Source organism: Rattus rattus, chromosome 6 (assembly GCF_011064425.1).
Source record: "Rattus rattus isolate New Zealand chromosome 6, Rrattus_CSIRO_v1, whole genome shotgun sequence".
Taxonomy (NCBI): domain Eukaryota; kingdom Metazoa; phylum Chordata; class Mammalia; order Rodentia; family Muridae; genus Rattus; species Rattus rattus.
Window position 1 is genome coordinate 154,860,987 of NC_046159.1, and position 25,855 is coordinate 154,886,841.

The following is a 25,855-nucleotide window of genomic DNA, read 5'->3' on the forward strand; positions in this document are numbered from 1 at the left end:
GTGGATTTTGGAGACAGGATCTCATTATGCAGCTCTGGTTATCCTAGAATTCACTATATAGACCAGGCAAGCTTTGAACTCACAGAGATCCACCTGCCTCCTCCAGACCCAGCTCATTCCAGTTTCTTGAGGGAGGCAGATGGGCAGGTGGCCCTGTGCTGCTTCCTTCAGCTGGAATATCAGCGCTGCACACTCCAGTCACAGCCTCGAGGGGCCAGGGGCCAGCAGCGAGCTCTTCCTAAAGTGCTCAGAAAGTGACTCGGTCTGACATGTGTATCATGCACTGAGCCTCAAAACAAGCTCAGTGGAGTTCAGTTCTGATTGACCTTCCCCACCCTGGAGGGGACAGAGCAGCTTCGAGTTTTCCTGTACTGTTTATATTAATTTCCCCAGAATCAAAACCTTTAGAATCAAACCACTTTAGCCTATAAAAGACTTTAAAGACTTGCCTTAGTGCACCGAAAGCCTTTCTGATGATACAGATCAACAAAACTCCACCCCACTTTCTCTAATCATAAAAACGTGTTTTTTTAAACTGTTACTTTTTAAATGTCGTGAAACTAATGAGAACCGGCTGCTCTTGGCCTCATCGTCTCTAGAGAAGAGGACTCTGTGCTTCACAACCCTCTGCCAGGCCTTGCAGAGATAGGCTCTGTAGTCCACGTCTCCATCGCACGGGGGCCTGGAGGAAGAAGGCCCTTCTGCTGAGTCTGAGCCTTTCTGCAACAGACTCTGCGTTGTTGCGAACAGCAGCAAGCGGTACTCGGTGACGAGCCTCTCCAGGAGCTGAGCACACTTCTTCAGTGTTGACTCCTGCAGGGTCACACTCTCCCCTCCACTGACTCGGTCTATCCAGTAGAAGGATGACATGCTATCCACAATGAGCAGGCAGAGAGAGGGGTGACTGCACAGCAGGGCTTCCAGCGAGTACAGCGTGAGCAGCAGCTGCATGCTGCTACTGCAGTACGCCAGGAACAGCCTGCCCAGACACAGCTTGATGGCTTCCTCCGAGCTCTGCGAGAGTCTGTGCTCAAGAACTGTCACAAGCCGCAGCATGTCAAAGTGGTAATCTGTATCAATAAATAAGACTTCTATTTGCAGTCCACCCTCTGATTTTGGAAGTATACATCGGGCTGTTAAATGATAAAGCATTTCTGTTTTCCCCGTTCCTTCTGGACCATGAAATTCAAGAATATCACCTGTGTAAAATTCAAAAATGTCAGTCAAGATCCAGCAATGCAACAGTGGGCCACAGAACAGCCTCAGAGAGCTTTACAGAGAGGTTTGTTGAATACGATCTAAAAATCTAAATCCATTTGTTAAGGAGGATCTATATAGGCAAATGCAAATGAATAAGAAATTCATACGGCATCTTTGGGAAAGGACCAAGTTTTCTGTTGTTTGTTCTGGTCGGTGCTGAGAATGAAATCCAGGTCCTCAGCTGCGGTAGGAAACCGCTCTACCATTGACTCCATCCCCACCCAGTAGAAAAAGGTTGAAGTGGTGCAAGGGAGACTCCCTGAGATGGGCCCACATGCCTCTGGGGCATCAGAACCTGTGTTGTTAGTGACTGAACCTGAGTTCAGATCCCAGACTCCACACAATGCTGATGCAGTAGCACTGTGGTGAAATAGGGGTGCAGACAGGAAAACCCCACTAGCCTGTTATACCTCCACGATTGTCCTGACTGTGTGTGCTGTGGTGTTAGTGCACACATACACAGATTAATAAAAACTGCTTTAAGGACACAGTTAATCACACAGAAGCCTAAGATGAACCTGTCAGCAGCTTCTTTAGTCTCTCAGGCATCTAACGCTGGTAGGAAAAGCCACTTTAGCAGCTATGTAGCTGATGGCTCATCTTGAGCATCAGTGACTGGATTACAAAGTGCCTGGACAGCCATGTCTGGGAGATCTGCTGTGGTGACGGGTTAACCCCCTGTGACCTCACTAGCTGGAGGAAGCAAGTCACTGGAGCTGGGCCTCTGGAGCGTATCTTGCTCTGGCTGCTTCCTGACCTGAAGTGAAGAACAGTCTTTCCGAATGTTCGTACCATAATGGCAGTGCTGAAGCCAAGTGTCCAGGGATGGAACCCTCAGAAACCATGAACCAAAGTGAATACTTCTCTTTAGGTTGTTGTGTCCTAGTGATGTGAAAGTCACTAATACATGACATTTCCTTTTGCCTTCTTGAAGGTTGGTACCGAGTAATCTAACCCCAGGACTACGAGACTTCCTAACACACTTCAGCAGATTGCCACGTGTCTCCCTGCAGATAACAGATCACTGTCATCCTTCAGCATGACTCACAGTCAGCACCGGAAAGTACAAGGTTCCCCGAGACCACACATTACAAATGCCCAGGGCATGGAGTGAGGCTCAGTAGTTAAGAGCACTTGCTGTACTGGAAGAGGACCCAGGTTTGATTCCCAGCACCCACATGGACACTCATAACTGTAATTCCAGTCCTAGGGTATCCAGCATGTGCTTCTGACCTCCAGGAGTATCGAGCATACATAAAACAGACATTCATGAGGCAAAATACCATACGCATAAAAAATGGGGAAAAAAAGGTAACAGAAAAGAGAACTGCAGCTGGGTGTGGTAGTGCATGCCTTTATTTCCAGTATTCCATAGGCAGAGGCAAGCAGATCTCTGTGAGTTCAAGGCCACCCTAGTTTCTAGTCCAAGGCAGCCAGGGCTATACAACCGTGTGTCAAAAGACTAGTAACACATAATAAGTATAAAGAAAGGCTCTTGCTTTGGCATGAGTTAAACTGATTTTTTTTTAAAGCTTAAAGTCAAATCCTTAATTGAGAGATCAAGTTCATGGTTAATATCACTTCTCTGTTACAGACTGACAGTGAAGTAGGTAGGCACAGTGCAGCCGTTCCTAACAAAAATCACATCTGAGTGCTGTCACTAAGGTCTTCTAACTAAAGTCCCTGCTGATGTTTCAAGATGAATTCAGATCAGTTTTACTGATCTTATAAACATATACTATTTGTTCCTTAATATAAAAAATGTTCAAATAGTATCCTTTTAAGTGGGATAGTTCTTGTAAGTTTATATGAAGTTATGATCTCATGTTTGTGAGCTGTTACCCAAAAAGCTAGCACCCTTGTCCAGCCAAAGTGCTGACATGGCAATTTGGAGTTTAAAAAAGAGAGGAGAAGAGAGGAGAGAAGAGAAGAAGAAAAAGAAGAGAGAACAAAAATTCCAGAGTTTGGCATTGAAAAGCTTAGACTGACTTGGCTGGGGAAATCTGGATGGTCTGGCCCTGACAGCTCCTCCCAGACGCTGGGAGGAGTTGGAGCTCAGAGACTGAGGCAGGAGCCTTTAGAATACATAAGAAAAAAAGCCAAAGCAATCACCTTGGTACCAGCCTAACTGTGTAGCAAACACATTGAATTTGCAGATCACAATTTCTAGTTCTAAGGACTTAGAAACTGGGCACTGCAGTAAGCAGCCTCCATCTGCAAATGCATTAAAAATGCTTCCACAGCCCAGAGCCCAAGGATCTTACTGCAACTTAAACTTTCTATAATAGATGCTGGAAGGGTTACTATCATAGAAACCCCAGTCTTGGGTCTGCCGACCGAGTTCTTGTTTCATTTTACAGTAAATGTAAATAAATATAAGCACTCGTTTTGGGTAGTGACTAAACATGATGGTGTTTCTCAAAGTTTCTATAATATTTGAACACACACACACACACAACACACACAAACCACTATACACCGTTCCTTAATATACAGTCAGTTTCCTAAGGCCCAGCTCATCAACACAAACACACATAAAATGACAAGCTTTCTTATGAAGTTCAGGGAAGCTGACCTGCTGTACCAGCAAGCCCAGAGGACTTCAGGCTGAGGGAAACGACAGGAGTTGATGACAAAGGCACACGACCGAAGCCGCACAGGAAATGTCAGTACGTGGGCAGCAGGAAGGGTAGCAGCATGTCCCTCTGGTAACTGCCGAGCAGCTGTGCCCACTGGAGCAGCTCAGCATAGGGCCGATGCAGCTCGCATGAGGACACTAGGGGCCACGGAGACAATCGAACAACAAATCAGCTGTCTCCTTGCCTTGGCCATCAAACTGTTTTTCTCTTCAGGAAACTTAGTATTCCTCACTTCCATTCCCATTCGCCAGCACAGTTTTGGACACTGAGACTCCTGACATAAAGTCCCCTTTCAGAGCGGGCAGTGGTGCACGCCTATAGCCCCAGCACTCCGGAGGCAGGGGCAGGAGGATCTCTGAGTTTGAGGCCAGCCTAGTATACAGAGTGAGTTCAGGAACAGCTAGGACTACATAGAGAAACTTCCCCCGCCTCCCCCAAAAATAATAGTCAAGTCCCCTTTAGAAATAAATATCCATTCAAAAATGAAGGCAACAAACACCCTCAAGCTGGGTGTGGTGACAGACACTTGTCATCGCAGCACTCCTGAGGGTCAGCCTCAGCTACACAGGGAATGGGAGGCCCTCACTCACACAGACAGATTCACACTCACGCAGACAGATTCACACTCACACAGACAGATTCACACTCACACAGCCCTAACACCCGTATCACTACTTCCAATCAGTTATCAGTAAGCGGAGTTTCAGTGAGCACACAGTGCATAGCTGTAATGGGAAAGGTACAAGGGCGAAGACCAACTGGACCGCAGCAGCAGTGAGGGCTTAGTAAACCACTGAAGCAAAGTGACGTCAGTCAGAACTAGACAGCTATAATTAAGATATTCATTAATGACAAGAAAGAATAGTCTAAAAAATATAAAGAGAATGGGAAGGGAATTAAAATGGTATAGCAGAGGGGCTGGAGAGATGGATCACCAGTTAAGAGCACTGCCTACTCTTGTAGAGGACTCAGGACCCAGATGGTGGCTCACAACCACCTGAAACTACAGCTCCAGGGGAGTCAATGCTCACTTCTGGCCTTCATGGGCAGTCAAAACATATTCATACATATAAAATAAATCTTAGGGAAAAAAGTATGCCAGGGCATAATCTATTTGAAACAACAACCAGAAAAGAAGAACCAGAGAAATAGAAGGTAAAAGTCACAAAACAGGGTGAAAATGGTCAAAAAAGATAGGAGAAATGGAAGGAAAAATTCAGGATCTAACTGAGGCAGCCTACCACAGACATGCTTTATAAACCAAGGGAAAACACTGAGTGTAGAGCAGCCAAGCAGTTTCTATTTGTGTTTTTTTCCTTCATCATCATTCATCATCATTCATCATCGTCATCATCATCGTTGTCATTAATATTATTGGCTTCTTGAGACAGCATCAGATAGCCAGGGTGGCTTTGAACATTCTGTGAAGCTAAGGCTAGCCTTGAACTCCTGATCTTCCAGCTTCAGTCTTCCAAGAGTTGAGATTAGGGATGTGCATCACAAGAAGGTTATAATAGTATCACATACAATGAACTTTTAAAATAAAAGTTATTATTTTAGATAGTATGTATATATGTGTAAGCTAAAAAATGTATGAAATAAACTTGATGTGTTGGCGACTTATAATCTCAGAATGCTGACTGCCAAGGCAGGAGGACTGCCACAATCAAGGTCTGCCCCTGGGCTGCACGGTGAATCCCAGACCTTGCACAGCTGCTGCTGCTCTTCCCCCTTAAATGCCTTCAACAACCCAGGTAAGGAGAGCCATTTGGTTTGGCTTAGGCCACCTAACATACCATTCTCAAGGTCTTTTCAAAAATATTTTATGTGCCGGAGAAATGGCTTAGCAGTTAAGGGCACTGAAGCTCTTCCACAGGACCTGGGTTCAAATCCCAGCAACCAAACAGCAGCTCACAACTGTCTGTAACTCCAGTTCCAGGGCATCTGACACCCTCACACAGACACACATGCAGGCAAAACACGAATTTACATAAAATAAAAATAAAAATTGTTAAAATACCCCTTATTTCTAATCAATATGTACGAGTAGAAATGTACATTTGAGGCAAATGCCTGAATAGTCGGAAGTGTAAATAAAGCTCCACTAGAGCTGAGGTGGTGATGAACTGTCTGCTATGGGTTCTGGGAAGCACACTCTGGCCCCCCAGAGCAGTTCAAACTCTTGACGGCTGAGCTATCTACCCAGTCAAGTTTTATCCACATCGATAGGATTCCTTTCTTTATAAGGTAGAAAAATATTTCATTGTGTTTATATGTGTGTGTGTGTGTGTGTGTGTGTGTGTGTGTGTGTGTGTGTGTGTGTGTGTGACTTTGTAGCCAGGCTAGTCTCATACCTTGGGTGACCTTCTCAACTCTCAATGCTGAGATTACAGGTGACAGCCATTGCACTTTGCTTATCCCTCCAGTCAGTGATGGACATTTCTTCGCTTCCACCTCACAGCTGTTCACATTGTATGGTAGTTCTAGTTCCACTAACCTGTGGAAGCTCTCAACAATGACTGCACCATTTTCTTTGTCTTATCAGAGGTACGTGATAGTTTTGGTTTCTTTACAGCTTTGTCAACACTTAGGATATTGCTTTTGTTTTAAATAGTGACATCCTGATGAGTATGAGGGAAAAGAACATTTTATAATGATAAATGGTCAGCCAGCAAGAAGACATAACAATAATAAACTTTTATATGCATAATGTTCAAAGCCCTAAACACAGGAAGCCAGATAGACAGAACTGAAGGGAGAAATAGAAACATCTAGAAACATCAATAGCTTACTCACTCTAGAAAATGGGATAACAGCTAGAACAGTCAGGTACCCATGAGTGCAGCAAGGAAGCAGAAGTTACACCAACTGTCAGCCAGAAGCAAGAGTCATCAGGAGAGTACTTGGCCCAAGTACAGGAGAATACAGTCTTCTACAGTGCAAATGGTGTACTCTGGCTTAATAAACCACCTCTCAGGCCACAGCACAAGTCTTAGTAAATTTAAAAGGCCTGAAATCAAAGCAACATGCATTTCCAAGCAAAAAGAACAGGGGAAAAACGACAATCTATACATCTTTTGTTTATTTTTGAGACAGGATCTTGCTATATACAACAAGCTGGCCTTAAACTTTGACCTTCCTGCTTCAGTCTCCTGAATGCTGGGCTACCAGGATGTACCAGCATGTGCGGCTGTAACTTTTCCTGACCTTCAGTTAGGGAATATGAGTTTCGTATATGATAGTAATTATGAGTAAAGAACAGACATTAGGACCTCAACAAAGTTAACAACCCTTTGCTTCAGAGGGATCAACACAGCCCTGACAACAGTGTGAACAGGCACACTGCAGCTTCATCTACTGGGAAAACATCGTTTATCAAAAGCACATAAAGCCACTGTGATGCAATAAAGGGAACTTGGTTAAAGTTAGCGAATCTGACATTTCTTCTAAATATTCAAACTGTGGGTGAGCTCAGGTAGAGTATGAACATCATCAGCCACCAGGGAAAGATAGAGCAGAGCCACAAACGGGTGTCACTCCAAACAGAGCAGGATGCCACTAGCACAAAGACACACTGATAATTGGTCCTGGGGTGTGGACCGATACTTCACTGATGGCCCAGAGTAAAACGTGAAGCATCTTTAGAAGTCACTTTGGCTGTCTCCAATGAAGAGCACAGAGCTGCTTATAACCTACAATCTCCCTCGTGGGTGTCACCCAAGGAACCCAAACCCCATCTATCCACAGAAGGACTTGTACTAAAACCATGGCAACACTGCTCACAGCTCCTGAGTCATGGTGACCTCACACAGTGAGACTATTCCCCACCACAGAATCAGTTCCTGGGCTGGAGCGACGACTCAGTACTTAAGAGTACCTGCTGCTCTTTCAAAGGATCTGGGTTCTATTCCTAGCACCCACATCACAGCTCACAGCCACTTGTAACTCTAGTTCCAAGGGTTCCAATGCCTTTTTCTGGCCATGGCAGGCACCAGGCACCCACATGATTCATAGACATAGACACTGGCAAACAATCATATGCATAAATACATAAATCTTAAGGGAGAGGTGTGCTCCTGACACATCTACAAAGACTGATATAAAAGCCTTCCTTAATCACCTAAGACCTCTAGAAAGAGTGAGTCTATAGAGAAAGCTGGCTATGGCTGCCTAGGGCTGACTACTAGTACAGAAGGGCTTCTTCTTGAGGTGACAGTTATACATCTGTGTGACTATTCTAAACTCAATTATAGACCTTAAGTTCTATATATTACACTGAAACTAAGCTTCAACAGTCAACCTTCCCTGTAAGTTTACCTAGTATAACACAAGTTAGTACCTATTTTCCTGCCGGAGAAATATTAACAGAACAATTGGGAACCTGAGGACTTTCTTGCAGCTCTGTAAGCTTCTAAGGAAAAAGAATGAAAAATAATCCAAGCAGAATTCCCACGAACACTGTGCTCTGGGACAGAGGCCAGCATATGTGTGAAGATGATGTCACCTGGCAGACTAGGAAGGCTTGGAGTTCCCTGTGCTAGTGTGCCTCACACTTAGCCTGTACGGCCTCCTAGGAGTGGACATGGCTATGCAGAGCACAAGTGCCTGCTCAAGGAGACGGTCTCACAGAACTCTTCTCAGGGGCTCCTGGGTTAAGCACTGTGTTTTACCGTGCACTGGTGAATCTTCATCAGCAAACAGGCTGGGCTCTAGTTCTTTCAAGGAGCTTCTGCCTTCAAGTCGGGCAAGGAGCTTACAAAAGAGAGAGAGGGAAAATATTATGTAAATAAATACAATGTTCTAAAATTATTTATGTAAATTTCAAAAATCTTTAAGACCATAATTTTGAAGATTTAGAGATAAATATTGAAAAGGAAATACAACTTAGGAGAAATATTATGCTTATGTTTAAAAGGTTTTATTATTTATGTGTATCGGTGTGTACGTCATGTGTACAGAGGTGCCCGAGGCCAGCGGAGGGTGTTGGATATCCTAGATCTGGAGTTACGGTGATGTGAGCACCAGTGCGGGTGCTGGGGGCCTAGTGGGTCCCTGCAGGAGCAGCACCCACTTTAACTGCTGAGCCACCTCTCCAAGCCCTTGCGCCCTCCTCCCGCCTCTCCTTTTTAAAGACAGGACTTCTACTGTTACACAGAGTAATATCCTGTCTTGAAAAACAAACAAACAACAAACAACAAAGATAGGGTCTTCCTATGTAGTCTTGGCTGGCCTGGGGCTCACTATATACATCAGGCTGACCTCAAAAACCTTACAGAACCCACCTGCCCTCTGCTTCCCAGGTGCTGGCATTAAAGGCACCTGACGCCATGCCCATCCCTGTTTATTTGTTTTCACAATTATCTAACTTTTAATTTATATATCAGACCTACTGAAGTGAGTTGGAACCTTTAAAGGAATGGATAGCAACTGTAGGGTATACAGACACATTTCTAATGGCAAACTACCGTTGCTGTATTTTACAATAATATTTTTTGTACTTAGGCCAGTTACACAATGGTCTGATTTAATTTGCCCCATTTTCTTTAGCTGGGAAAGTGTCCCAGGGCAAAGGAGAGAAAAGGCTCCCTGAGGAGCTCCAGGCCTAGTTGTATTTTTAAAGTAGGAGTCCAAGTACGGGGGCCACAGGCAGGTGCAGCAGGCATAGGAGATGGGCGCAGCCGACCACACGGAGAGCGGTGTGCAGGCAAAGCACAAGCTGGTTCGAGCAGCAAGAGCTTGTTACATGAAACAGGCAGGGGACCTGACTGGGATCATAACCACTAAGGTTACACCCCTGGGGGGGGGGGTGCGTCAGAGTGCTCACAGAGGTTTAACTGAAGAGGAAAGGACCTCCATCAATGTGTGAGATGCCAAACCGGGGCCAGGGTACCACACTGAACAGGAGAGCAAGCTGAGCTAGCCTAGTTTCCTTTCTGTGGCTAGGACTCAACACTCTGACTAAAAGCAACTTAGAGGAGGAGAGGCTTTAACTGGCTTACGCTTCCAGGCCACAGTTCAGCACTGACAGAAATCAGGGCTGGAAAGGCAGAAGCCATGGAGGAACATGCTTGTTGGCTTGCTCTGCCTCATGTTTAGCTAGCTTTCCTAAAACAGCCCATGACCAGAACCTAGGGATGGTGCCATCTTAGTGGGCTGGGCCGCCCTACAGGATCAATTAATAAACAAGACAGTCCTCCACGGATATGCCCCCAGGTCAGTCTGACTCAGGCAACTCCTCAAAAGAAGGTCAGGTGATTCTAGGGTGTGTCACATGACAATTAAAGCCCACTAAAGCAAATTCCTTAAGTCTTCATTTCCTAACTGAGGATGCAGTGTGACCAATCATCCCAAATTCTGCTGTCCTGAGTATCCTGCTGCTATGGACTTAAGACAAAATAAACTCTCCCTTAAGTAGCCTTTGTCTAGCATCTGCTCACAGAAGTGAGAAAAGAAATACGGAAGACCGGGTCTCAGGTCTCTGGAACTGATGGCGGGAGGAAGGTGGAGGAATTTAGAGCTGTGGCAGAAGAGCTCTAGAAAGCTGTATGCAGAACTAATGGGTCATCCTGCTGGGGGTTGGGAAGGCAAGAATGCCGAGAGAAATGGAGACCGTGAAGGCCCAGTTCCTATTGACCGTCCAGGTTAGAGTCTAGCAAAGAATCTGGCTGCGTTCTGAACTTGGGTAAGGCTGAATTAGAAAGTAATGAATTTATCCGTTTGGTGGCAGAAATCTCAAGACAGGACCACATCAGGCCACGCCCTGGTCACAGGTATACAAACTGCAAGAGTGGGAGGGTCATGGAGTTTATGCCATAGTTCCAGAAAACCGCTGAGACCATAATGTGTGGCAGGTTTGGAGGAGAGCTCAGAAGAGGCCAGGGCCATCAGACATCCTGTGGGGAAATCTGTAGCAGGGAGTAGCTCCAGAGAGAAGCTATGTGTGCTGCAGGCCAGAGCTAAAATGGAGGGTAATCCCCACGTCCTTTGGAGCTGTGGGGACATGACAGCCAGCCCTAACCCGATGGCACTGTTTTTGCCTGTCCAGAAATGATTTCACTCATTTGAGTGCTCAGACCTGAGTAATAACTCACAGAGATTCCTTGTGATGACTAAAGAAACTCACTACGGAGCCAGGCATTCCTTAAGGGCTGCTGAGCTTTGGCTCTGGAATGCCTTGGAGCTCCTAGCAGCCTGCAGGTGAGGTAAGAATAGGATAACTGCTGGACACGGTAATGCACATCTGTAATCCCAGCACTCAGGAGGCAGAGGCAGGTGGATCTCTGAGTTAGAGGCCAGCCTGGTCTACAGAGCCAGTGTAACCAGGGCTACACAGAGAAACCCTGAGACAAGAACAGGATAACAGGCTGTGAGGTATTAACAGCTGCCCTTGCTCCTGTAAAACCTGCTTTTGCTATGGGTAAAGATGAAGCAGTCTTTTTTATTCTAGTCTCCATACATCTAGGCCTAGAATGTTTTCAGCTTTTGAGACTTACTGCAGGACAAGCTAGCTCACTGCTTCTTTTTCTTTCTGATCTCAGGCTGGCTGGTTCAATTCAGCTATCCTGGCTCAAATTCCTCTCCAAGCTGACTGATTCAATCTGGCTTCTCTCTGCTGCTCCAGAATTGCTCTGCTTGACTCCTAATCTAATCTTCTGACTCCTTCTCGGTCTTCACCTATGTATAGCTTGTTTTCTCTCCATAACCTGTCTGTGTAACTGTCCTGGTAAAAGGGCCTCCTTTCTCTTTTCTCCTCTCTCTGCACTGTCCCTTACGTAGATTTCCTTTCCCCTCTCTTTTCATCAGAGTTGGGCATATCCTATTCTGTCAAATCTTTCTCTGATTCATCACTCTGTCACTCAATTAGACTTCCAAACATGGGTGTGTCTTTCTACAAACTAACTTTACATCAATGTTTGGGATTAAATGTGTGTGCTAAGGCTGAGCCACACAATTAGAAACAGTTTTTTTTTTTCTCAGTAAATAGCACAGTCTTGGGGTTCACAAGTGTGACCAAGTATCATGCAACTGAAGGCAGGCAGCTGGAGTAGACAGTGGGTAAGAGTAAGAATCAGCTGCCCTGATGTGGATGTGGTCAATGCGGAAGGTTGGCTTTATCCGCAAGTATTTGCTAAGATCAGAGGATGTGCTGGCTAGTTTTCACGTCACTTTGACACAGGCTAGAATCATCTGGGAAAGGGAACCTTGATTAAGAAAATGTTGCCACCAGACTGGCCTGGAAACAAGCCTGTGGGGACATTTTCTTAATTAGTAGTTGATATGGGAGAGCCCAGGCTTTTGTAGGGGGTGCCATTCCTGGGCCGGTGGTCCTGGGTGGTATAAGAAAGGAGGCTGAACAAGTCGTGGGGAGGTAGCGATCCAGTAAGCAGCTCCCTCTATGACCTCTGCTTGTCTGGCCCTGCCTTCCCTGTATGATGGGCATACGATGAAATAGGAGCTAGATGAGGCATGAGATGGAACAAGGCTTCCTCCCTAAGCTGCTTTTGGTCAGAGCGTTTTATCACAGTACAGACTAGAGCTAGCTAGGCTTGCTGGCCCACGTCTTCAGTTTCTGGTGCTTGGGAGGTTTAGGCTGGGATTTTACATTCCCAGTGTTGCTTGGACAATACAGTGAAATTCCATCTCAAAAATTTAAAATAATACTGTAATAAAACCAGAAGACTAATTCTTTCCACATGTGAAATTAGACTCCTCAGCCACTTCCAAAATTCAACTGCCCCTTCAGGGCATAGACCCAGGCTTGGATCTTGAACAAAAAAATTGTTTATATGACACAGAAAGACAACTGTCACTCCAATATGATACAACTAAATCCCAGAGTTCTAAACTTATTCCCAGAACTGCTGCTTTATAATTACCTTTTTAAAAGCAACTATTCATAAGGCTAAAAGATAAACACATAAAAGTCAAGTGAAACTATAAGATATACCTATTTCAACTTCAGTTACTCTTTCATTGGGTATATGATAAAGTTTTAATTGGGAAGAGTGCTTCAGCAATGGCTCAGTAGGTAAAGTCCTTGCTGTGCAAGCATGAAGCCTTCAATTCAGACCCCCAGACCTATGCAAAGCCAGGCAGGTACAGTGTTAGCAATCAGGTATCTCTACCACCTGCCCCAGGCACCCAGCAACAGTGAACATTCAGTTCTATGAGACACAGACCACCATGTCAGAAAAGGGAGGCTGATCACATGGCATCCTCAGTCAGAAAGCAGAGAGAGCACTGCACACTTGTGCTCAACTCACTTTCTCCTTTTATTCTGTATGGGAGGATCCCAGCCCATGTGATGGCCAGAGCCTGTATTTAGGACGAGTCTTCCCACCTCAATTAACCCAACCTAGAAAATCCTTTACACCCACAACCAGGGATTTGTTTGCATGGTGATTTTTAAGTCCCATCAAACTGACAACTAAGCTAACCCATCATGATCTTCCAACTTTCCATAAAGAAGAAAGCCATTTGTGCATGCTCCCCTCTCATACGGTTTCTCCTAAGACATGGTTACTATAAGCCCAAGGGGTCTGGAGTGCACTCTGTAGCATAGGTTGGCCTCCCATGCTGGGATTTCAGACATGTAGCCTAGCCTGGATCGACGAATTCTAATGGGCATTTTAAGAGCAGAAATTCTCTTCTGTGCTCAGCAGTTATGGTGGATTCCATGACTGGAGCTAAGGAAGCAGGGGCAAAGGTCACACACCACTCTAACAAGCAAAGAAATGGAGAGAGAGGGTGGGGTGCCACAGGGTAACATCTTGGTTTTGCTTTTATCTTGTTTTAAGTTGTGATTCTGGTGGAAAAGACTAGTAGAAATAAATGCAGAAACCAACCATGGTGGTTTTTCCTCCCTAGTACTGAGGAGGCAGAAGCATCATGAGTTCAAGGCCAGCCTAGACTATATGAGACTCTGCCTCAATGAAACAAAAACAACAAAAAAGTGCAAAAAGAAATGACCATAAGAGTAGTATAGCAAAATCCTTTCCTCTTCATTTAAGAAAAGTGTTTTCAGCCAGGCAGTGGTGGTGCACACCTTTACTCCCAGTACTCATGAAGCAGAGGCAGAGGACCTCTGAGGTCAGCCTGGTCTACAGAGTGAGTTCCAAGACAGCCGGGGTATTTTAAAAAAAAATCTTGAAGGAAAAAACAACAACAACAACAATGTATTTCAGGGGCTGGAGCAATGGCTCTTGCAGAGGGCCAAAGGTCAAGTCTTCCTACTAACATGGCAACTGGCAACTGTAACTTGTTTCCAGGGAATTTGATGATCGTCTGGGTTCTATGGACCCAGGTGTGTATTAGTTACACACATATGCATGAGGCAAAATTTATATAAGTAAAAAAGCGTGTGAGTCTGTGATTACACAAAACTAGTTATTTTTAAGTAAATGCTATTTTGTCTTAATAAATATTTGTCTCTGACAAAGGGGCAACTCTGTAGCTTTTTTCCATTGTTATTGAAAACCAGACACTGCTATCAATATTTATAGTGTGTTATGAGGTTGCCATGTTCAGTGCACTTAGAGAAAAGCCTGGTGGGGGATCTGGGAGGGAAGTGAAAAACAGTGTTGTGGTGTGTGTGTACCCATGTGAGTGCATCCGTCCATCCATCCTCTTTTACACTGAGAGATGTGTGCTCCACCTATTTCTTAAAACTCACTTCCCAATATTCTCTTTGTTCCAACTTTCCAGAACTACCAGCTGTTCTCCTAAACCACTGGCTCTCTACCTTCTTAATGCTTCAACCCTTTAGCTTTAGGACAGCTCCTCATGTTGCAGTGACTCCCAACCATAAAATTATTTTTGTTGCTACTCCATAACTGTTAATTCTGCAAATGTTATGAATCCTAATGTAAATATTTTTTTGAGATAGAGGTTTGAAAAAGGGTCGGTGACCCACAGGTTGAGAACTGCTATCCTACATGTTGCCCTTGCTAAATGCAGACCCTACCTGAGCTGCTTCTTCCTCCTCAACAAACCACTGCAGATAGTCCTTAAAATGCCAGTTCAGGGGCTGGGAATTGTGGTGCAGGTGGCTAAGCCTGTGCCTAGTAATCATGAGACCCTGGAGTTCACGCTTGGCAGTGGATAGCAGGGCATGCTAGCACACATGTGTAAGCCTAGCATTCAGGGAGGCAGGATAGTCAGAAGTTGAAGGTGGGAGCTAAAGATGCGGATCTCAGTTAAGAATGGGTATTGCTCTTACAGAGAACATGAGTCTGGCCCAGGTGACTCTCGATTGCTAGTAACTCCAGCTCCTGATCATCTGACACCTTTTCCTCTGGCCTCCAAATTCATCTGCACACATGGGTATATACCCACCCACAAACACATATTCATTTACATAACTTACATAATTAAATTGGTCAAGGTTATCCTCAGCTGCACAGCAAGTTCAAGGCCAGCCTGAGCTACCTAGATCCCCTCTGAAGAACATGTAAGTCATCTCCTCCTACAATTTGTTTTACCCTCTTTTGGAGAGGCATGCTTTTACCATACACTGTACATTTTACGCCAGCTTCAATGATTACATTTTGTCTGTTTGGGAGAGGGCCTCACTATGCAGTCCTGACTGGCCTGGAACTTCCCATATAAACCAGGCTAACTTCACCTCCCTATATAAATCAGGTGCCTCCACCTCTTTAGTGCGAGGATTAAAGGCGTGCACCACCAAGTCTGTTGATTTTTTTGTTGTTTCTTACTCCCAACTCTTGGCTGACATAGTACTAGAACCAGTAACACACGTTAACGGCTAACGGTTCCTGAATGAAATGGCTAGCGTGGCTCTGGAGACAGACCATAGTCATTCTGGGGTACAGAGGGACGGGTGCCACAAGCAGGTTAGTTACAGAGGTGAAGCAAGCTACCCAAATTCAGGAAACGTCTACAGATGCCTCAACTGGTGGGCCTCCCTTCCCCAGCTCCGGTCGCATAGCTCGCCATTGCTGACAGGTTCACTGGCGGCTGCCCCGCCGCCTCACGGTGGCCCTGGGCGCCACACCGCGACCTCCCACTGTGGTGCGCGCCCTCCCGCTGCTCCACGGGTCTCACCTCCGTCCCGGATTCTGCCCTGCGAAAGTCGCTGCACATCGCCCCGCCAACTCCTCGGGTTCAACCTACCCGCCAGCAACGCCATTTAGCAAGAGCGTGAGATGCACAGCCAGTCAGCGCACTGGCCCCATGTGCGCGTGCGCACTGTGCGGGCTCCCGGCCAGAGAGGCCTGGAGCATGCGCGGTAAAGCTGCGGCGCCCTCTCGGTGACGCCAGTCTCCTGCGCCTCCTTTAGTCCTTTCGTTCTCTTCTGTTACTCATCTCAACTTGTCTTTATCAGGCAAAATTAACATGTACTTGATTTTGAATTTTATTTTATTTTTTTTTTTTAGAGATGGATTTCCTATATTGTCCTGGCTGTTCTGGAACTCACTATGTAGAGATGGATTTCCTATATTGTCCTGGCTGTTCTGGAACTCACTATGTAGAGATGGATTTCCTATATTGTCCTGGCTGTTCTGGAACTCACTATGTAGAGATGGATTTCCTATATTGTCCTCGCTGTTCTGGAACTTACTATGTAGACCAGACTGGCTTCGAGCTTTGCCTGCCCCTGCTTCCTGAGTGCTAGGATCAAAGGCGATCACCACCTCTCCCAGTGCTTAGTTGTTCTAAAGAAACAAAGTAAATCTTCCTGCCAAGGTTGTGTATGCCTGTGATTCTAGCGCTCAGGAGGCTGAGGCAGGGGAATCACCAAGAGTCAGACCAGGCAATAGCCTGTGCTATGGCGTGAGATGGTGTCTTAAAAATACTAGGACAAAAGTTTACTGATTTGGGCATTTGATGTGTCAGTTGGTCCTAAAAACTCCTGAGGCTGAAGCCAGATGATTGATTGAGTCCAGGAGACTACCCTGGGCAGAACAGCGGAACCGGAATAAAAGGAAACGAGCAAGCACGTTCTTTTGTCCTTTCTTGAAGCAAAAGCTCTGATTGGCTGTGTTACTTATCGATAACTGGAGTGGGAAGGGAGAAGTGTATATTGAATTGAAAAGAACTGTGGAAATACATTGAGCTTGTGAATTTTTCAAACTCTTTGTTTAGGTTGTTTGTTTGCCATTGGGTGTGTGTGTGTGTGTGTGTGTGTGTGTGTGTGGTTTGTATTTCATAAGTTCTAGAAATACAGGCCAGCAGCAGTCCTCTATGTAATTCTAGGCATCAACACTTCAGTGCATGCTAGTTAAGCACTCTTGCAGATGAACTATATTCCCTGGCCCTTTTTGTTAAGATCTTGGGTGAAGGAAGGGGTAGAGAGTAGAATAAATGTATTACTATTGCCTGTCAAATGTCCATTGGTTAAATACAGAGAATATTTATACTTTGTATAACTGTGAGTACAAATATTATGTACATAGTACACATGGATGTCTGTACAAGACAAGACATACTACTACACATCAGATTTGAACTTTTCTAGGAGTATGTCACAGGAGACGTGCCTGAATGGAGTTTACAACTTATTAGGTCAGTTACTGGAGCTCTCCTGAAAATTCACTTTCCAACATATTTGTAGGCTGTTTCCTTGTGAAGAGGTGTGAGGTTGTCTCTTGTCATATTCTTGAAGCTGTGTAGTTAATTATCTGTGGTGACTAGTTTATGTCATCTTGACACAAACTAGAGTTATCTGAAAGTGAGGCATCTCAATTGAGGAAATGCCTCCATAAGGTCTGGCTGTAGGGACTCTCTCTCTCTCTCTCTCTCTCTCTCTCTCTCTCTCTCTCTCTCTCTCTCCCTTCCCTCCCTCCCTCCTCCTTCCCTTCCTTTTGTTTTCTTTAAGACAGGGTTTTTCTGTGTAAGCCCGCTGTCCTGAAACTTGATTTGTAGACCAAATTCAAACTTAGAGATCCACCTGTATCTACCTCCCAACTCGATGGGATTAAAGACATGCACCACCATCGCCACCAGCTAGGGCATTTCTTAGTGATTGATAGGGGAGGGCTCAGCCCATCGTGGGTGGGGCCATCCTTGGGCTGGTGGTTCTGAGTTCTATAAGGAAACAGGCCAAGCAAGCCATGTGGAGCAAGCCAGTAGGCAACATGCCTCTGCATCAGCTCATGCCCCCAGGGTCCTGTCCTGTGTGAGTTCTGCCTTCACTGCTTTTGATGATGAATTGTTACCTGAACTGTGAGTGAAATATACACCCTCCCTCCCTAAGTTGGTTGTGGGGTTTCGTCACGGCAGTCATATCCCTAAGATGTGAGAGTGCTTTGTAAATACCAGGTGCTGTTCTCAGTGCCTTGTATACACTGATCTACCGACTCCTCGGCCCTGCTGTAATTGTATACAAATAAGAGCTTTAAAAAGCCTTGATGTGAAAGAAGGAGATTCTTTTTAATATACATAAGATCTGGGGAGGTGTGTGTATATGCGTGTTTACATATTGAAAGAGTAATAGCTGGGCATGGTGACACACATATGTAAAACCAGCATTTGGAAGTTTGAGGAAAAGAGTAAACAAACGAAAGCCAAACAAAACATCCTGGGTGATACCACCGGACACTTGCTATAATTTTAATAGGGGGCAAAGGGATGGTTCGGGGGTAACGGGACTTGCTGCTGAGGTTAATGACCTGAGTTCAATCCCAGGACTCACTTGGTAAAAGGAGAAAAACCTTACACATATATGCACACAAGTAGATGTAAAAGAATAATTTTAGAAGGAGGGAGGAAAGGAAGGAGAGGAAAGAAAAAGACTCTTTTTAAAAAATATTTAAATTTCCTTTGTATGAGAGTTTGCTTCCACATACCTTTCTGCACCACATGCATCCCTTGGTGTTTGCAGGGGGCACAGAGGGCACTGGATCCCTGGAGCTAGATCTAGAGATGGCTTACAGTGGACCATCACGTGGGTGTTGGGAGTCGAACCACAGTGCCCTGGAAGAACAATGTTCAGTCTTAACCACTGAGTCATCTTTCCAGACCTGAAAGAACATTCTTGATCTTTAGTAGTATGCAGAGGAGGGAATTAAGAACCTAAAGAGTTAGGCGAACGTAGTGTGTGGCAGAGGTTATCTCACCAGGAGGACTTCCCACCAGACTTGTCATAATATCATTTTATACACATCAACTATCCCATCCACCATACATACTCTCTGCTCTCTAAGAATGCGTCAGGACACTGGCACTTATGCAACCATCTCACACATTCCTCAGACTGTGTCCAGAGCTCAGTGATGTATGACTGTAGTAACTCTGGCCATCAACGTCAAGGTGACAAACCACCTCTGGGTTGGAAAAGCCCAGACTCGTGTGTTCCATCCTTCTGTCCTGCAGTTTCATTAGAGGCCTATAGAGTAGCACTGGCTTGTGGGTTTCATATTTAGTGCTAACAATGCTCTATAAATGAGTCGCAGTGGGCTTGGTGGTAAGTTACACAAGGCACTGCTTTTGTTCATTTTAACAATAAAAGGGCTGGAGAGATGGCTCAGCAGAGAACCTGGGTTTCATTTCCAGCACCACCTGGAGGCTCACACCTGTAATTCCAGTTCCAGCCTCTTCTGGGCTCTGTGAGCACCATGCAGGAAAGAAAGACACCCACGCATATAAAAATAATTTTTAAAATCTGAAACAATGGGCCTTGCTGAGTCGCATGCTGAAGTCCAGAATATGGCCAGCTAAGAGTTAGTTAATGAGAAGCTCAGTTAGACAAACAGGGTACATAGCAAGATCCTGACTCAGAAAACAAAACCAGGCAAAATGGGAATATCACAGAATGTAGACTCATGAAAGGCCTGTGACCCTTTGAAGCATCGGGAAGCAAGTCAACCTGTGAGGAGGCCAAGGGAAGTTCTGATTGTTTGCTTTAGAAACAGGGTCTCCTACTGTAGCCCAGGATTGCCTGAGACTCATGATGAGCCTGCTGTCATTACCTCCTGAGGACAGAAACAGACTTTATGATCACACCCAGCTGGGCCTGAGTTCTCTCTTATAGTCACAAAATGAGGATTTTACAAACCATAAAAAACAAGCCACTGAGGTGGTTTAGAATAAAAACATGTACAGTGCAAGCCCAGGGACCTGAGTTCAATCTGTGGAAACCACATAAAGAGGAGAGAACCATCTCCAAAAAGTTTTGCTGTCCGAAGTATGATGATGTCCACACATCATACGTGGGAGTGGAAATTATGAAGACCCACAGAGAGGACGGAGACAGATGGCAAAGGATCTGGATCACCATTCAAAAATGGTGGCTGTCATCTAGTCTAATGGCCTTACTTCACAAAGGAGAAAATAAAGGCTGTGTCAGTTGCTTTTCTATTGCTGTGATAAAACACTGTGGCCGAGGAAACTCATAGAAGAAGAGTTTACTTGTGCTCCTGATTCTAGAGGGCTGTAGCCCATGATGCTGTAACAAAGGCACGGCAGGAGCAGGAAGCCGAGGGCCCACATCTTGAATATAAGCGAGCAGCAGACAGAGGAAGCGGGCAATGATGAAACTCTTTTTAGATTTATTTTACTTTGTATGTGTAAATGTTTTACCTCTGCTTGTTTGTCCAGTGCATGTGTACCTATTGGATTCCTGGAACTGGGGTTACAGATGTTTGTAAGTCACCATATGGGTGTTGAGAATCATACCTGGGTCCTCCACATTAGCAACAAGTGCTCTTAAGATGTGATCTTTTTAAATGTAAATGCACACCCCCTGTGATGTGCTTTCTCAGTCGAGGCTACTACATCTGCTGGAATTCCCCCAAACAGTGCTACCAAACTGGGAACCAAGTGTTCAAGCACTAGAGCCTATGGGAGATAGTTCATCGAATTACCACAAGGGCATTAGGGTCCCAGAAATTTGACACCTGGTCCAGGCCCACAGAGGGAGAGCTGACCTGATAGCAGGTGTTGTGTCTCTCGCTCATTCCAAGACCTGCTCTCCTACAGCACCACTCTTCTTGATCTGACACCAACAAATCTCACAGATGCAAAGCCCAACCTCAATGGCCATTGAAGCAAAGCCTTAAGTAGAACTTTCATTTCTTTCTGATAAATTTGAGTAAATTCATTTGGAATCATTTCATACTAATGCAAATATCCTTAGGGGGAAAAAATCTCTCAAGGTGTCAGTATATATTTCTTTGAACTAAATACTCTCATTTTTTCCCTTTTCTTTTCCTTTCTTCCTTCCTTTCTTCTTTCTCTTTCTTTCTTTCTTTCTTTCTTTCTTTCTTTCTCTCTCTCTCTCTCTCTCTCTCTCTCTCTCTCTCTCTTTCTCTCTTTCTTTCTTTCTTTCTTTTTCTTGAGACAGGGTTTCTCTGTGTAGACCTCTGTCCTGGAACTTGATCTGTAGATTGGGCTGGCCTGAATTCTTCTGCCTCCCAAGTGCTAGGATCAAAGGGCTACACCAGCATTTTGGCTTTCCTCTCATAAAATTTAGAAAACACTGGCAAAATATTTACATTTTGCACCTAGGTCTATTGAATTTAGGCCCTACGTCTTCCTCCCGGCCTCATGCTCCCAGAAATAAGATTCAGACTCAAAATGTATTTACAAATGCCTTGGCCATATACCTAGCCTCTTCTCTGACTAGATATAAGTTTAAAAAGAATCTGACCTATTCTAGCCTACGTTCTGCCAGGTGACTGGCTACCTGTGCTCAGGTACCATGCATCTGTCTCCTCACACCCTTCCAGCAATCTCCCACCTGGCTCTATCCCAGAATTCTTTCTCCTCGCAGACATCCTACATCCGATAAGTCATAGGCCATAGTCTTTTTAATTGCAGGTATTGCATCCATACAATCACACGATATTCTCTGTATAATTCCCGCTTTTAGTCCAATAAAAGGTTCTTTTTCTTTCAACTATAAGTTGAATATAGCAATTATGAAAATTAGAAGGTTTGGGGGTTGGGGATTTAGTTCAGTGGTAGAGCACTTGCCTAGCAAGCTTCAAGGCCCCGGGTTCGGTCCCCAGCTCCAGAAAAAAAAAATAGAAGGTTTGGTATACATTTATAATGTTCAGTCCGTAGTATTTGGGAACTTAGGTAAAGTATTCTCTCAATCTATTCTATCTTGGTGAGTTTAGAGTTCTGCATCTAAATAATTTTCTATCCTAACTCATGTTATTAACTTTAAAACATTTTCTTAGACCTAGAAATATTTCTTAAATCCTAAACAATATAAACTTATACTAAGACTACAACTATCCTTAACCTCGTCAGAGACCTGAGAAGGAATAAGTATTGCCTGAGCTTGCAGGAAGTACAGGAACTTCCAGAAATTATAGAAATGACAGAGACATCTTACTGGTTGGACAGTCCCCAATATTGTCTCTGTAATATTGGAGCATCTATCTTTCCCCCAGGATATTTGACCGAGCTTATGTGAAGCAGGAATTATTAAGGTTTGTTTACCCTGTCTTGGCAGAGCTTGGCAATTGACTTCCCTGTGTCTGTTTGTCCTTTCTGGACATATTTCTCTGTAGGTGAAGCATGGACACTTCTTTTTGCTCAGTGGCTAGCCTGCCACAAGTGAAGCAACTCCATATGGAGTTATTGATGCTCATCATCATCTTTGAAGTGGAATGGGGGTAACCTGTCTCATAGTCAAAAGATCTTTTAATAATAAAATGATTGTAAATGCCATATTCTATGGATCTCTGAGGTTTTTGTAGACCAACTATTGTATATTTGAATTTTCAAACATTAAATATTCTTAGCTATCTACTATGTGAATAACTTTGAAAACATTTTATTGTAATTAACAAAAACTAGTACCATGTGGTGGTTTGAATATGCTTGACCCATAGGGAGTGGTACTGTTAGGCTGTGCGGTCTTGTTGGAGGAAGTGGTCACTGTGAGGGTGGACTTTGAAGCTCTGCCCAGTACAGAAGTTTCAGTTTTTTTCCTGGCTGCAGTCAGGTCAAGATGTAGGACTCTCAGCTCCTCCTGCACCATGCCTGCCTGGATGCTGCCATGCTCCTGCCTTGATGATAATGGACTGAACCTCTGAACCTGTGAGCCAGCCCCAATTAAATGTCCTTAATAAGAGTTGCCTTGGTCACAATATTTCTTCACAGGAATAGAAACCCTAATTAAGACATATCTAATATGAACATGAGTTTGATTATCTAATTAGTAATTTGTATTTCTTAGACATCCCCAATAGTTTGTAATAACTGCTTTCAAAAGGACTAGAACTTTATATTGCATCTTTAAGAATTATATAAGTAAAATACCTCAGATATACATTATGTGCATGAAAAATAATCTTAAATTTTATCAATATACAAAATTCTCTACCAATGTAAGATTATGGCTATAAAATGGTTTTGGTTTAAGAGTAGATATATATATATATGCCTTTCCCTTACCTAAGAAAGAAAAAGGGGTAGAGAAGAGGAAAGGAAAGACAAGAATCCCCGAGTCTAAACTCCCTATTTAGTTTCCTCTCTGTCCAAGGCCATACTTAATGGTAATCATCCCCTAAAATGACAACATATTTATCATTTATAAAATGACCAAAACCATTCACCCCAATTTAAGGGATTGTGACAAAAATCTTCTTATATTTGCTTCTTGCTAAATTGGGGCAAAGAATTCCTGTTAGGGGGCCCAAGAAAATTAGAAAAATGGTTAGTCTTAAGAAAGCTAGTTGTAACATTTATTTTCCACTCTCCTTGTATTGAGAAAGTTTAGGGCTTAATTGAAGTCCTGACTGGAAGAGTCTGAAAGGCTGGATGAACAGAGGTCATCCAGATTAGCATCTTGGATTAGCAGTTCTTTCTGAAGCAAGTTTCTGGAAACACCATCCATGTGAGGCAGAATCAATTAGGGAGCTAGAACAGCAAGTCTCAACATCTCAGCATTCTCAAGGGTAAATTCTGTCAGGGCTGCCCTCCTGATGTTTTATTTTGTAACATACAAACCTTACAAGGAATACATAGTTCTACAAAGACATTTGTATGGAATGTGCGAGGTGAGCAGATAAATTAAGGATGATTTATTTCTTCCTCCTCGTTTGTGTAGACTAAAGACAACTGTCTTTCAGAAGTTAGTCTGATCATGTAAACAAACTGCAATATAAACTTCCATTCATGCCATGTAAAAGGATAGTATATAGTAACAAGTCATGAAAATTTTGTAGCCAACAAGATTTATTGGCTATGTGAGCTGACATTTTGGCTGGAGAGATATCTATATCTTTATCTATATCTATATCTATCTATATCTATATCTATATCTTTATCTATCTCTATCTCTATCTCTATCTATATGTGTACATACCAGTCAGGTTCAGAGTTGTTTTAATAGAGGATTTAATAATATATATTACTAGTGCATTTGGTCCTTTTGATTTTCTCCTGTCTGCAGCTGAGATCTTAAGAAGGTCTCCCTCTATATAACTTTAGGAGGCCTTTTCCTCTTTCCTATTAACACAAACCTAGAATCTTTCTCCCAAAATAGTGACATCCAAAATCATCAGAAGTATAGATTGATTCAATCTAACAGCCTCCTTTTTATCTAGGTCTGTTCTATTTTGACCTCTCTCATAGAGGATTTGTAATACCATCCTCACCATAGAACTTATAACAATCTTGATTTTGATAATTAAAGCAATTTAAAACTAATTAAATTAAAATTTATTAAATTAAATAAAATTTAATATATTAAATGTAATAAAAGTTATTAAATTATTAAACTCAATAAATAAATAATTATTTATTGAGACAGAATTTCTCTGTGTAGCCTGGGCTGATTTGGATTTGTTCTGTAGATTATCTGGCCTTGAATTCACAAGGAACCTATTTGTTCCTGCCTTTGTCTCCTAAGTATTGAGATCCAAGGCTTGGATTTAATTATTTATTATCTATCTGCCTTTGAAATAATTTATGTCAATTTCCATTTCTTTCTCCTGTCTTTGGATATTAATATGTACATGGATAAATATACCTATATTCCTTTTCCTCTTTATATAAATCTACATGTGTGTGTATACCCATGTGCATGCATGTGCATGTTATACTTGTGAGTGTATGCTACAGCTCATGTATCCTTGCCTTCCACTTTGAGACAGGGCTCTATGTTACCCACTGCTGTGTATACCCAGCTAAATGGTCCACAGCATCCAGAGATTCTTCTAGTCCCAACCCTACCTCACTGTAGGAGAATCAAGACTATGTCAGGCTTTTACCCACTGAGCATCTCTCTAGCCTCACTAGCCCAGAGTCAGATGGAGGATCCTGCATTTTCCCTAGGTGTCACACCTCTTTAGTCAGCCACCTTCCATTGACAGGGTCTTTCATGACCATCACGGGTGAGTGGTATTTCAGGACATACCTCCTTTCTGGTTAGCCTGACAGTATCCTAGTGCTGAGACAAGACAGGACAACCAAGAAACTCTTATACAAGGAAGCATAGACTAGGGGCTGCCTTACAGTTCCATTATCACCATGGCAGGCAGAATGGTGGCTCACTGGCAGACATGGCTCTGGAGAAGTAGCTGAGAGTTCTATGTCCAGATCTGCAGGCAGCAGGAAGAGAGAAACCGTGAGATGAACAGGGCTTTTGAAACCTCGAAGCCCACCCCATTTCCTCCAACAAGGCCACACCCATTGTCCTTCTCAAGTAGTGCCGCTCACTGATGACTGAGCATTTGAATATACATCCAAGGGTCCATTTTTAGTCAGCCTCCACAGTGACAGATTTAGTGATGCATCTATTGGAGGGAAGCCATGTGGGAATGATTTTTTTCTGCTTCTGACGCTGGCTTGGATTACTCTAAAGTAATTAATATTTTTCCACCTATGTCCCAATCACTTAGCATCTGTGGGTGATGGCTTTCCCAAAGTATTACCCTGGGATCCCCAAATAGTTATTCTGCTGCAGAATTCTTTCAACGTTTACAGCTAGAAGTTTCCTGTAAACCACATCTGCTTCCTTGCTTTACTTAGCTTCAGAC

The 25,855-nt window shown here is 43.8% G+C and overlaps 1 protein-coding gene across 1 annotated transcript; it reads right to left on the minus strand.

The window, feature by feature from the left end:
* Positions 1–271: 271 nt before the first annotated feature.
* On the minus strand, positions 272–16,073 carry Xrcc2 (X-ray repair cross complementing 2). The gene is made up of 3 exons (XM_032907165.1): positions 15,963–16,073; positions 8,570–8,651; positions 272–1,199 (listed from the first exon to the last, which is right to left on the minus strand). The coding sequence occupies exons 1-3, from the start codon at positions 15,999–16,001 to the stop codon at positions 484–486; spliced, it is 837 nt and encodes a 278-aa protein (XP_032763056.1). The 5' UTR covers positions 16,002–16,073; the 3' UTR covers positions 272–483.
* Positions 16,074–25,855: the final 9,782 nt, after the last annotated feature.

Coding starts and splice junctions, on each gene's coding strand:
- Xrcc2 (XM_032907165.1), bottom strand. CDS start 16,001: ATGTGCAGCGACTTTCGCAGGGCAGAATCCGGGACGGAG. Junction 8,652..15,962: donor GGGCAGAATCCGGGACGGAG/GTGAGACCCGTG, acceptor CTCTTTTGTAAG/CTCCTTGCCCGACTTGAAGG. Junction 1,200..8,569: donor TGAAGATTCACCAGTGCACG/GTAAAACACAGT, acceptor AATTTTACACAG/GTGATATTCTTGAATTTCAT.